A 14,104-nucleotide genomic window follows, 5' to 3' on the forward strand; every position below is an offset into this window, starting at 1 on the left:
CCCCACCCTGCAGTCCCCTCAAGGCCTCATTAAGAGGCGACACTTTGCCTGGTATTTCCTCCCCATTTCCTGTCCCCACCCAATCTCCTGACCTCAGTCGGGATCAACCAACAAAAAAAATGCAGATGCTGGAAAACCGAAATAAAATGGAGAAGTGCTGTAAATATTCAGCGCATCAAGCAGTTTGGGTGGGAGCATTACAGTACACCATGGGGAGCCTTGTGAACTGGTAATTGACGGTCTCCTTAGAGGAGTGGCGATACTGGACCTAACCCTGGGGAATGAAGACAGGCACAGGTGCTGGAAGTTTGAGTAAAATGCAAAGTGCTGGAGGAACTCAGCAGGTCAGGCAGCAACTGCAGAGGGAATGAACAGGCAATGTTTCGGGTCAGGACCCTTTTCCAGCTTTCTATTCCCTACACAATCTATTGGAAGGACCTGGCCCAAAGGTGCCGTCAAAATCGGTGGGGGGGGGGAGGGAGAGAGAGATCACAAAAATCAGACAGTTGGAACAGCACCTCGTATTCAGCTTGGGTCGCGCAACAACCATATGACCAATGAATTCTCTAAATTGAAATAGTACCCCCATATCCCCTTCTCTTTCTCGCCCCACCCTGATGCACACCCATTTTCTCCCACCACTCCAGCCACCTCCTTCCCCCTCCTCCATAAGCTCATCTTCCATCTCCAAGTCCCCCATTTCCCCTTTATACTCCTTTTTCCCTCCCACGAACTTTACATTTCACTCCTCCGCTTATCTGTCACAATTTTGTCTCATTTTCACCTCTAGCTTTTCTCACTATCTCCACCCATCTCCCAATCAGCCCTCCCTCAGCTGGCCTGTCAGGTCACCGTGCACCTCCGATCTGGTCCCAGGCCATGGGACAACAAGGGGTTAAGTCTCTGTTCCTGTCAGGAACTGGCACCACTTGCTGCCACACTGCTCCCTGGGATTCACTGTGCAGCTCAACTCTCAACATTATCGGAAAAAAAAGCCCTGACACTGATTTTCTATCCCGTGGTATCATGTCAGCCCATCTCTAGCCATTCACAAAGCCCCAATAAATGTCCCATCTGATCAGATGTAAATCCAACAGGCAGTAAACTGGAGGTTGCTCCCACGGCATGAGTTTTACACTGACCTCGTAAGGCAGTCTAAGCAAAAATAGCCCCAGCGCACCTTACCCCACTGACTGCAACAAATTTAACTCGGCCTTGAGACACACCTGCATCCACGAGTTTTAAGCAGAGGTAAGCTATTTATAAAATGGCTAATGTTGTCATACTGTGGGCAAAGTGTGCACTGGTCAGGTACAAGGGAGTAAAGCTCCTTGCATTCTGTCCTGTCGCACACTCCCAGGGTAGTAATAGCACAGATTAGGCACAGTCAAGCTCTCTCTACCTTGTCCCATCATCAAACACTCCCAGGAAAAAGAATTTTAAAAACTTGAAGACAGCAAAGAGGTGGAAAAAAGCAGGTTAGATACAGAGGAGAACTCTCTTAAGCTCTATCTTCACACACTCCCAGGGTAGAAACATCATTGACAAACTATGGAATCTCCGTGGACTGTCCTATCGCACAGTCCCAGTTGCCAGCTCAGGGGTGAGACAGAATAATGCTCCATCCTGGCCAAAAATGACAATTGATTTCCTTTGGCCTGAACCACCAGGTGACCCTTCCAGTTGGTAAGGTGTTGCCATTACAAGGATGAAGGGCCGAGTGGCCTCGTTCTCTGCGCCAGGGAGCACCCACTAGACAGTACTCACCCCTCCGAAGCCACGGAAGCGGGTCAGGACGTCAACCTTGAAGAAGCAGGCCTGGGCCGGGTCGCACAGAGCTTGGTCCAACACATGGTCGATGAAGTAGATACCCGGCTCAATGGTCAGTACCATGCCTGCCAGCAGGTGGCGCGCGGTCCGGAGGCTGCGGAGCCCAGGCTCATCGATTCGCTCCACACCCTGTAACACAAGACCCATGAGGACCCAAGGGGGCAGATCCGGCACCTTCCCAACCCCAGGGATCTGGGGGGCTCCGCCCCCTCCCGCAGGCAGGGCTCCAGCCCACAGCTGATGGGAACTCCAGCTGAAGTTGGCCAGAAGACAGAACCACAAAATGGTCAAAGAAAAGGCACAGGGGGAGATTTGGGGGGGGGGGGGGGGGGGGGGTGTGTGCTACAGACGAGGGCCTGATCCCCAGATCTTGCATTGAGATAATTTACAGTTCACAAAGGTCTTGGATTTAATGTGGCAACTATCCAGCTAAAACAGTGTCAGACATGAACTGCAACCCCTCACTGACCATGGGTTGCTGAGACAGCAAGTACTACTTCACAGGGATCATGAGGGAGAATGGGGAGTCACATGAGGAGGGAGAGCAAGAACAGGGTGGGGAGAAGGGTTGTGAGGACTAAGTGCCCAATTGTACGTTGGCCTTTACGGCTTCATATTCAAACCCTGAGATAAAAGTATATTGCAGTTGTCCAGGGCATTGAGGACACCAGACCTGGCGCGTTCTACACACGTCCACTCCACTGACCAAAGCATGGACTGGCCACAGCAGGAGTGCAGGGGAGACTCCAGGGATGGTGGGTTTGCTGAATCAGATTGAGGAGGCTGGGAATGAGCTTAGAAGAAATCAATGTCAGGAATTTGCAAAATTCTTACGTCAACATGCCAGATGCAAGGAAAATGATTATTCTGGCTAAGGGGCTTCGAAGCAGGAAGCACAGTGTTTGAATCGGGGAGGATGCTTGGGACTGGACTGAGAAGTTCATTCCTGTGAGGTGGAGAATCCTCTGCAGTTCTTTACTGCAGAGGGCCATGGGAGATCTGTCACGAAGGTGGATGGAACTGTGGGAACCAAGGGCTGGGAGTGATGTTGGAACATCCTGATCAGAGGCCCTTGGTCCTTCAGGAGGGCCCAAGTCTCTGCTCCCACCCAGGCTGCTGAGCCCTGTCCCAGATCGCCAGCTGTCTCCTGGTTCAGCATCCAACATCTCCCTGGGGCAGTACCCGATGGGTTGTGATGCAAATGCAGGCTGGCCAGCTCTTGGCCCCCGGTGCACACAGAAACCACGGGCCGCAGCAGAAAGCTCCAGAGGGAAGGTCAGAGTGTGCAGGGCCCACTTCTCCTGCACAGCGGCTCTGACGGGGTTAACACAGTACAGCAGGAAGTGCTAAGTGCTGACCTCTGGGTAGCCGCCAACATCGTGCACGTCACAGCCCAGGAGATGGCCCAGTCCGTGAGGCATGAACACTGCTCCCAGATGAACCTTCATCATCTCATCCACGCTGCCCTGCAGAATGCCGATCCTCACCAGCTCCTCCAGCTGCACTCGCTCAGCCAACCGATGCATGTCTGGCCATGCCACCCCTGTCACAGAGCAGGACACAGAGTCACAGCACACACCAAACCACCTGGCCACCCCTGTCTCAGCACAGGGTACAGTTACAGCACAGATACCACACCGCCCAGCCAGGCCAGCCCTGTCCTAGCACTGGGCAGTCAGACAGACCCAGACTTTAGTCTCCTCACAACCAAAACACCTCATCCCAGGGAACATTCTGGTGAATCTGCTTATATATACTGAACTTTTCTGCTCGTACTCCGAGGTCCCTCCATACCTTGATGTTCCCTCAGACCCAACCATTCGTGGTGTTTGTCCTAGCCTCATCAGTTCAAGCATAATGCATGAGGTTTAGGAAATGAACTTGGTGAGGAGGAGTTCACCAAGTCAGGTCCATCACCAGCACAGATCAGGGGATCAGCGACAGTCATGGCTCCTGGCCAACATTCGGCAGCTGCCACCAACAATCGTGGCAGCAGAGGCAACCGGGAGCCAGGCCAGGTCTGTGAGTCGGTACACCGGGAGGTCCATTCCGACTCAGCCTGCCGCTGGAGGCAGGGCTCAAGAGACACAGCGTGACTGCACCAGGCAGGTGAAGGCAAGGCTGGCGGGGTGAGGGAACCCAGGGTGACGAGATATATTGAGACTCTGTCAGGAAAATGGGGGCACATTAAGAACATGCAATTGGTATCAAGCGATTCCCTTGAGTATCAGGAATGCAGGGGAACACTTACGTAGGAAATCAGAGGGTAAAACGGGAATATGAGATATCCTTAGCAGGTAAGACAAGAGATTCTATAAGCCTTTTAAGAGCATAAAAGTAATTAGGGAGAGTGCATGTCCATTAAGATTAGTGTGGGCATCTGTATGAACAATGACAGTGGTAAGTTACAACGTCAGGTTCGATCCTAACTACAGATGCTGTCTGTACGGAGTTTGCAAGTTCTCCCAGTGACTACGTGGGGTTTCTCCGGGTGCTCTGGATTCCTTCCACACTCCAAAAATGTACAGAATTATAGGTTAATTGGCTTCTGTAAATTGTAAATTGTCCCCAGTGTGTAGGATAGTGCTAGTCGGCGTGGACTCGGTGGGCCAAAGGGTCTGTATCTCTAAAAGCTAATGTGTGGAGCCACTGGAAAAGGGTGCAGTCTTAACTGAATACTTCCTGTCTGTGGAGAAGGTCATGGAAGCTAGGAAATTCTGGGAAGAGAATAATTGTGGGCTGGAAGCCTCTAGTTCTGATGGCTTCTTTCCCTGGAGCAAAGGAGGCTGAGAGGTGACCTTACAGAGGCATGTAAAATCTTGAGTGGTCACAGTTTTTCCTCCCAGTTAGAGGAATCAAGAACTAGAAGGCATAGATTTAGTTGTGAAGAGAAAGATTTAATAGGAACCTGAGGGAGGGGGGGAGGGAAGGGGCAATTTTTTTCACACAGAAGGTGGTGCGTATATGGAATGAGCTGCCAGGAGGTATTTGAGGCAGGTACTATTAACAACATTTAAAAGACATTTGGACAGGTACATGGATAGGAAAGGTTTAGAGGGATATGGGCCAAATGGGCAGATGGGACTAGCTCAGGATGGTACCTTTGTCACCATGGAGTTGGGCTGAAGGGCATGTTTCCAGTGGCATAGTTTGAGAGTGTGGGCATCCGTCCCACACCCAGCCATCTCTCAGACCCCGTAAGGGAACAAGTCTGTCGAGTGTGCATGGCGCCAGCACAGACACACATCACTGTCAACCATGTAAATATTTACTGGTGTAGGCTGCTCCGGCTGGAGAAGATTCCTAGAAACAGCAGTCCTCGGGTCAATAAACAACTAACTCCAGACAAGACTGGGAGAGAAGCAAGCTGGAGTCTTGGAATCCCTCATCAGAGAAAAAACAGTGCAAAGCTGCAGGGAGGGGGAGAGGGAGCGTCGCAGATGAAGCGCGGGAGGTTGGGAGAGAAAGATAGAGAATGGGATGCGGGTAGAAAGGGAGGGGAGAGAGAGGGGTCAGGGGGAGAGAGGGAGAGAAAGGGCAGAGCAAGAGGGAGAGGGAGGGTGAGGGTGAAGGTGAAGGTGGGAGGGGAAGGTTCTGTAACCTTCTTTCAAAGGTTCAGACACCAGGGATCAGAGATGTGTCGGCAAACCGGCCCCAAAGCTGGGTTGGTGATGGGAATCAGAGCGTAATGGTGGAGACTGTTTCTCTGACTGGAAACTAACGCCACACGGATCGGTACTGGAACGTTTGTTGTTTGTCATTTATATAAATGACGTGGATGAGAATGTAGGGGTATGATTAGTAAGTCTGCAGATAAAACGAGTTTGTGAAGTTGTAGATAGTGAAGAAGGTTGTCCAAGGACACAGCAGAATATATAGATCAGTTGAAAAGTTGGGCGGACTAGTGGCAGATGGAATTTAATCCCAACAATTGCAATGTAATGCACTTTGGAAAGGGAAATTCTAGTCGGAAGGAGAGGCCCTGCTGAGGAAAGGAAGCGAGAGATACTGCCAGTGCTGGAGGAACACACATTGGGGTCGAGGAGGGATGGTGTGCTTGGGGTTTGGCATAGAGTACGGCATCAGTGGCAAAACCTTGCATCTGAGAGGGTGCCGAACTACTGCTACTGACCTCAAAGGTTAACAGCGTTGCTGGAGAAAGAATGCTGGTAATGCAAACCTCCTCCACTGCCTCTGGCTGGGTTATCACTGACAGTGAGCCAGAGCTGTCATTAACAGCACCACAACAGACGTGGCAACATAAAACATGTACAGAAAAAGGCAAGGTTCTCATCGGCTGGTCCAGCTGAGTGTGGTTGGGGTCTGTCCCACACTGCTCCCCCTTCACACCTGAAACCTTCCCTCCCTTCACACCTGAAACCTTCCCCCCACATCTACCTTTTAAACAAATCAGAACAGCACAGGAATGGGCCCTTCAGCCCACAATGTCCATGCTGAACATGATGCCGTTAAACTAACCTCAGCCTGCACACGTGATCCATATCCCCCCATGCCCTCACATCCACGTGTCTATCTAAGCATCGTAAACCCAACTATCAAACCTGCCTGCACCACCACCCACAAGATGACAGATACAGCTTTATGGGACTTTGGTTAGATCACATTTGTACAGTTCTAATCGCCCCATTACGGGAGGAGGGTGACCAGAATGATGCCTGGATTAGAGGTTATTAGCTGTCAGGAGATGTTGGACAAACTTGGATTGTTTTCTCTGGAGCGTCAGAGGTTGAAGGGAGATTTTTTAAATTATGCGAGGCATAGATAGGGTAAGACAATCACAACCTTTTCCCCAGGGTAACAATGTCAAACACTAGCAGGCATACAGTTAAGGTGAGAGGGTGAAAATGTAAATGCTTTATGAGGCTTTCCCTTTGTCCCCTCTCTTGCAGAACCCCCCCCCCCCCCCCCCCGACCCCTTTCACCCACATCCCTCTCTCCAGGGCTCCAAGTCTAAATCATTCCCTATCAACTGGAAGGGAACCCAGCAGTGTCTCTGCGGGTCTGAATGGATGGGGGGGGGGTGAGCAGAATTGCAGCGGCCCAGGTCTGTGAGAGGAGCCCCGCGTGGGTCAGGATGGAGAGGGGTGGGCGGCACTGCAGCGGCCCAGGTCTGTGAGGGGAGCGCCGTGGTGCAATGGTCAGCAGCTGCTGCCTAGTCACTGTGAGCAGGTAGACATCCAGGTCACCAACAACCTCTGTGACTGGAACAAGCTGGGCAGCTCCAGCTTGGTGCTGATCCCAGGCACACAGTGTGTACACAAGCCTCCCTGTCCATCAGCACAGGTCAACGTCACCAGATCAAGGCAAACACACCTCCTGCACCAGTACAAACCAGAGCTCGGCTCCCCATCACACAGGAGAATGAACCGTCTCACTGCTCCAGCCACAGTTAGCACCACCAGCAGCATAGAGAGGAACAGCACGGAAATGGGCCATTCAACCCAGCTCGTCCATGCCAACTAAGTTGGCATTCAGCTAGTTCCATTTGCCTGCATTTGACCCATCTATCTACTAAAACTCTTTGTTCGCTTGTTCCTGAACTATAGCCAAAACGGTACACGATAGCGCAACAATTTTAGGTCCACCTTACCGTCGTCCCGTGGTCCTATGGAAGAAATTTCATTGAAATCGGTGTTATATTTTTTAAGTTATTCACATTTTAAAGTTTAAAAAAACGCGCATGCGCAGTTGGGGCTCTGTTGATCTGGTACTTATGTAAGATGGCCGCCCCATCCGTGCGTGCGCAGAACAAACGCGTCCGCGCCTGCGCAGTTGGGGCCCGTTGAGCATGGCTCGGCCGCCTGTCTCTTGCGGGCAGGAGAGCCAGGCCTGGTGCCGGGGGAAGCAGCCGGAGCCTGGACGTGACCGGATAACTGTGAGCTTGAGGTGGGCCAAGGGGAAAGGAGGCAGCAGCAGCAGTGAGGCCGGGCGTTGGTGAAGGCGGAGGCCGAGGCCTGGGACTGGCGCTGGGCCTGCCCTTGGCTCCCCCGTCCCCCCTCCTCTCCCCGGCCAGCTCAGTGCCTTCCCCACGCCACCCAGAGTCCATCAGCTCAGCAACAGGGGGAGAGCTGCCGCCGTCTACCACTGAACATCCCCGCACCTGGACGGGACAGGGGTCTCCCTCCCCCCCCCCCACCCCCGCTCCACCAATGCCGGCCGCCCGGGCGAGAGGCGGGTTGCTCCCGCGGGGGAGGGGAGAGGGGTGGTGGAGGTTGGGGGGAGGGGGGGGAGGGGAGAGGAGGGAGTCGCTCACACTCAGTCTATTCCCCAGGGCAGAGCATTCTAAAATTAGATGGCTTACAGTGAGGGAAGAGATTTGAGAGGGGGAAATTTCACTGAGGGTACAAGCTGCCAGAGGAAGCTGCAGAGGTGGATACAATTATGACCTTCAGAAGACATTTGGGCAGATATCTCGAAAGCAAGGGTTGAGAAGGATATGGGCCACATGCTGGCAAAAGGGGCTAGCCCAGAATGCCAACTTGGTCGGCATGGACAAGGTGGGCCAAAGAGTCTGTTCCCGTGCGCTATGACTCTACTTCTGGAGATATATCTTCACAGGGCAACAGGGATTTGCCCCAAGTTCAACATTGAAGGTGGCCTAGAGCAAGACGATGGCAGCCCTCGAGGCTGCTGTTGGACACCTCAGACTACTGTCTACCATAGAGGTGGACAGGAGCGAGGACAGTCACAGAGAGTTGTATCGAGCAACTCCAGCCCACAAACGCATGCCGCTTTAATTCAGCTGTTCTTGGATTGGGACAGACGAGAGGCAGGCCTCATTGGAGCCGCCAGGACACTGGCCCCGAGACCAGTCGCCTCAGGCTCATCTGACCCAGCAGCTTCTCTGGCTGCAGACAGGCGGCTGGTATTTCGCTGACCTGAGAAATCAGCATTCACTCTGTGTCTGCAATGTGAAACTGAAAATACAATTCTCGTGGAAAGAATAAACTAAAATTAACTTAACCGGAACCAAGTTCAAACAATCTCGCAGACAAGTTGGCCTGTGGCACCTACATTTCCCAACAGTTCCACTCTGCAACAAGTACCAGTCTGGAGAAAGGTCCCGACCCAAAACATCCAGTTTAGAAGGATGAGATGGGATCTTATCGAAACGTATAAGATTATTAAGGGGTTGGACACATTAGAGGCAGGAAACATGTTCCCAATGTTGGGGGAGTCCAGAACCAGGGGCCACAGTTTAAGAATAAGGGGTAGGCCATTTAGAACAGAGATGAGGAAAAACCTTTTCAGTCAGAGAGTTGTGAGTCTGTGGAATTCTCTGCCCCAGAGGGCAGTGGAGGCCAATTCTCTGAATACATTCAAGAGAGAGCTAGATAGAGCTCTTAAGCATAGCGGAGTCAGGGGGTATGGGGAGAAAGCAGGAACGGGGTACTGATTGAGAATGATCAGCCATGATCACATTGAATGGCGGTGCTGGCTCGAAGGGCTGAATGGCCTACTCCTGCACCTATTGTCTATTGTCAAAACGTCATCTGTCTATTCCCTCATAGTTGCTGCCTGATCCACTGAGCTCCTCCAGCACTGCGTTTTACCCTAACTATAAGGTCATTTAAAAATGATTTTCTTCTCACAGAGGGTGGTGAAGCAGGAACTCTCTCCCCAGCAATTGGTGGAAGCTGAACCTTTAGAAGTATTTAAAGTAGAGTTGGATTTATATTTGAGACATGAAGACTAGAGGGATGTGGGATCTGGTAGACAGGGTGATGAGGCTCACCAATAACCACACCGACAGGGGACAGGCTAGAGGGGCCAACTGGCCTATTCCTACTTTCTCCAGTGCTCCCTTGTTGACTATTCAGTTCCCTTATTAAATGAATCTGCTTCCACACCCTTTCCAATAGTGCATCATTCGAACTCCAGAAGTGACTGAAACCCTCCAGAGTTCAGTACTCACAGCTCGAGTTTAGCAAGCTAACATCGGCCACCTCCAATCACGGGTAAATCCCCTTCAAAAAAATCGCCCCCGGCGTCTGCTGCCACTGTGTTCAGAGCGCGGTGGGTCAGGGAACAGAGAGTAACTCATGCCGTTTGACCCATCCCCGGCACACACCATCCCATCCCGGCACACACCCTAGCTCGCCCCTCCCCTGCGTACGCCAGCCCCACCCCAACACCCACCACCCCCACCCACTGTCTCCACCCTGACACCCACCGCCCCCCCTCCTTCTGCTCCCATCATCCTCCACTCCCACATGCAGGCACAAAGAGCTCAGGCTTGGGGCCTTGAACTAATTCCTCAGATAAACACACAACCTCAGCAACTATGATCTCAGCAACTATGAACTATGTATCTTTGGTTGCAATCACAACCTACGTTTTGCACTAACGTGGTTACCTGGCATTAATGTTATTAATTTATTGTATTATTTATTATTGTATATTTATCTATGTATAGTGCATTTACAAGCGTATTTACGGGCAAGTAAGGATTTCATTGTTCTGTTGTCAGTACATGTGACAATTAAACACTAGACGCTGGACACTGGCAGAAGGGCCACAGGAGGAATGAACTCTGCAACCTCAGATTCTCTGATCCGCCAACTCTTGTCCTTCCGATCTTCGCCAAAGACACAAGCTAATCGGGAAAAGAGTTTGAGGGGAGTTGGAGAAAATTTGTTGGGGGCTGCTAGGTGTTGGAGGCGAGTCCTGCGGCTACAGTTCAAGCCCCTGGACGAGGCGGGGCCGGGTTTAGGGGCAGCCCGAGGCTGCTCCCTCTCTGTTCAGCAGCCACTCGGTAAAGGCACTGGTTTATTATGGTCACCTGTACCGAGATACAGAGGAAAACTTTGTTCGAGTGCTATCTAGTCAAATCACACTATTCTTTTTTTCCAGAGATGTTGTCTGACCTGCTGAGTTTCTCCAGCTTTTTGTGTCCACAAATCATAATATGCACGAGTACAATCAAGCTGTGCACAAGTACAACAGGTGGTGGAAAGAGAAAAATACTTGAGTGCAAAATATAGTGTTGGTGTTGTAGCGCCACGGTTAGAGCCGGTGTTGAGGGGGACGGGGAGGAAACTCACCTGGTCTGATTGCGCTCATCACTGCCAGCGAAGCTTTCAGGACAGCTTTATAAACATCTCGCTGGTCAGGTGTAAACTTGCCGTTGGCTGGAAATGAGCAGGTGATGTCTGAGCCGTAGCAGTAGTACTCCCCACCCATGTCGAAGAGGCTGCAATGACAAATACACAACATTGTCACAGGGTTCGTAACAGAGACCCGGCATTAGCCGGCGGCCTTCACAGTCCGAGCACACACTCGTACCTCAAACACTGAAGGGTGTGCACAGTGAAGCCCTCTCTGCAGCATCCCATGCGACACTCCCAGCATTGCTTGTAGCACCTGCATGTTCACTTTCAGATACTGATGTATGATCCAGGTTTCCCTGTGCATCGTCCCAATCTAACACATTCCTATTCATCTCAACAAAACAGACAACCTCACATCCACCTGGATGTTGCCTGGATTAGGGAGTTTTAGCTGTAAAAAGGTTGAACAAACAGATTTCTTTCTCTGGAACGCCCAAGATTGAGGGGAGACCTGATGGATGTGTATAAAATTGAAAGGCATAGATAGGGAAGACGGTCAGAATCTTTTCCCCAGGATAGAAATGTCAAAGACTAGAGGACACAGATTTACGATAAGAGGGACAAAGTTTAAAATGGATATGGGGGCGGTTTTTTTTACACAACGTCGTGAGTGTCTGGAACGTACTACCAGGGATGGTGGTGAATGCAGATACGAGAGTGGTGTTTGAGACTTTTTGATATGGAGCGAATGGAGGATTATAGATTACCTGCAGGCAGAGATTAGTTTAACTGGGCATCATGTTGGGCAGACACTGGGGCAAAGGGCCTGTTCTGTGATCTCTGCTGATGGCTCCTGAGTTGTTGGAACACCATGAGCAGGCTGCATGGTTGGAGCGTGGGAAAATCCAGGAAGACACAGGGTTCTGTGGCGAGCTCAGACTGCAAAGGTTCATGTTGCAAACTTGCTTCTGGTGTCAGATTCTGAGAATCGACTGGGAACTGGTGCACTGCCAAACGTGGTGTCACCACCCCTCTCCTTCGCTGAAGGCACTGATTCGTGCTGGGGCAGGAGACGAGTTATTCCCTGGAAACAGTGAGCCAAACTGCGGTGCCGATATTCCCTGCAGTCATTTATATCGAGTCACAGGCAGACACTCCCGCTGAAAGAGGAGTCCGGCCAATGCTGATCCCAGCCTCAATCTTTGGTCAGTGGTAGTGTTGGGAGCTCGCCGGCTGGCTGGGAGAAGGGAGATGTGAGGTGGACAGAGGAGAGGCAGAGACAAAGGCCGGTGGGAAAGAGGTGAAGCGTGGGTGACGGGGGTGGTGATGAGAAGGCTTCAGATTAAAATGCAAGGTGAGATGAACAGGAAGGTTTTAGATATGGAAAATGTTAATGCACAGTCCTGGGTTGTACATTGACATTTAAATACAAGCATGCAGGTATAGCAAGCATTGTTGGGAGTGTTGGATGGGGCAACTCAAACGCCCAGGAATAAATGAGACTACAGAGTGGTGGACACTGCCCGGTTCATCACAGGTACTGACCTCCCAACTATTGAAGGGATCTACAGGAGGTGCTGCCTAAGAAGGCAGCCAATATCATCAAAAACGCACACCACCCTGGCCACGCTCTTATCTTGCTGCTACCATCAGGAAAAAGGTACAGGAGCCTGAAAACTGTGACGTCCAGGTTCATGAATAGCTTCTTCCCTACAACCATCAAGCTCTTGAAACATAGACATAGGTGTTTTGCTGGAAAACCCTTATTAGGTTTTTTATTACACCAGTTCAAAAAAGGCATTACACAAATTCTTCTTCATGCTGGCGACAATGTGGGTGCCTTGAGGCAAACCATTTTCACATATTTTGGTCTTGTGTATCAGTGATCCCATTTTGGCAGGAGATTCATAAAGTTTTACAAAAAGTATTTTATATGGATATTCCATTTAAATTTGAGTTTTTATATTTTGGTGCTTTACCAGTACAAAATGCTTCTATTAAAGATAAGTATCTTTTCCAGATCTTAAGTGCTGCCAGCAGGAAAGCTATTACTAGGAAGTGGTTGAAACCTGGAAAACCTAATGTGGATGACTGGATTAACATTGTATATGATATTTTTATAATGGAAAGGATAACTTTTGCTTTAAGATTGCAACAGGGAATATTTTTGAAAAGGTGGGAAAAATGGATGTTGTACATCATGCCCGTACGGCCATCATTCATTTAAAGCGGATCTTTGTATTGTATCCTACTTCCGTGTCCTATCTCATTTTCCTTGATTTCATACCGCTCCAGAAGTAGTGATGAAATATTATAGAGGTATACCCCAAATGTTGGTTTTAGTTGTTTTTGTTTTTGTGTGTAGTTAAGTTTTGGATATGATCAAATGTCCAGTAAGTCATTACCCATCCTTGTAGTGCTTCCAATACCTGTGGTATGCTTTATTTTGGGATATGCAGTATTTGTTAACTAAGGAGGGTTTAAGGTGAATGAGAATGTGTATCATTGCGGAATGTATGGAACTGGAAAATCAAAATAAAAATAGAATTATTAAAAAAAAAGAAACATAGACATAGAAACATAGAAAAACAGAAACATAGAAAATAGGTGCAGGAGGAGGCCATTCGGCCCTTCAACCCAGCACCGCCATTCATTGTGATCATGGCTGATCGTCCCCAATCAATACCCCGTGCCTGTCTTCTCCCCATATCTCTTGATTCCTCTAGCCCCTAGAACTCTATCTCTCTTAAATCCATGCAATGATTCAGCTTCCACTGCCCTCTGTGGTAGAGAATTCCACAAATTCACAACTCTGGGTGAAAATGTTTTTTCTCACCTCAGTTTTAAATGGCCTCCCCTTTATTCTAAGACTGTGGCCCCTGGTTCTGGAGTCACCCAACATCGGGAACATTTTTTCCCGCATCTAGCTTGTCCAGACCTTTTATAATTTTATATGTTTCTATAAGATCCCCTCTAATCCTTCTAAACTGCAGTGAATACAAGCCTAGTCTTTTCAATCATTCCTCATATGTCAGTCCCGCCATCCCAGGGATCAATCTCGTGAACCTACGCTGCACTGCCTCAATTACAAGGATGTTCTTCCTCAAATTAGGAGACCAAAACTGTACAGAATACTCCAGATGTGGTCTTACCAGGGCCCTATATAACTGCAGAACCTCTTTACTCCTATACTGAAATCCTCT

The 14,104-nt window shown here is 50.0% G+C and overlaps 1 protein-coding gene across 2 annotated transcripts in view; it reads right to left on the bottom strand.

Moving 5' to 3' along the window:
- The window catches only part of pepd (peptidase D), a 68,359-nt gene that overhangs the window by 2,005 nt on the left and 52,250 nt on the right, over positions 1–14,104 (bottom strand). For both annotated transcript variants that reach the window (XM_078400673.1, XM_078400672.1), the window contains 3 exons: positions 10,896–11,044; positions 3,189–3,373; positions 1,768–1,959 (listed from right to left, as the gene is read on the bottom strand). In XM_078400673.1, the coding sequence (XP_078256799.1) occupies positions 1,768–1,959; positions 3,189–3,373; positions 10,896–11,044 (526 nt within the window). The remainder of the gene's footprint in view (positions 1–1,767; positions 1,960–3,188; positions 3,374–10,895; positions 11,045–14,104) is intronic.

The sequence above is a fragment of the Rhinoraja longicauda genome, chromosome 6, assembly GCF_053455715.1.
Source record: "Rhinoraja longicauda isolate Sanriku21f chromosome 6, sRhiLon1.1, whole genome shotgun sequence".
NCBI classification, from domain to species: Eukaryota; Metazoa; Chordata; class Chondrichthyes; order Rajiformes; family Arhynchobatidae; genus Rhinoraja; species Rhinoraja longicauda.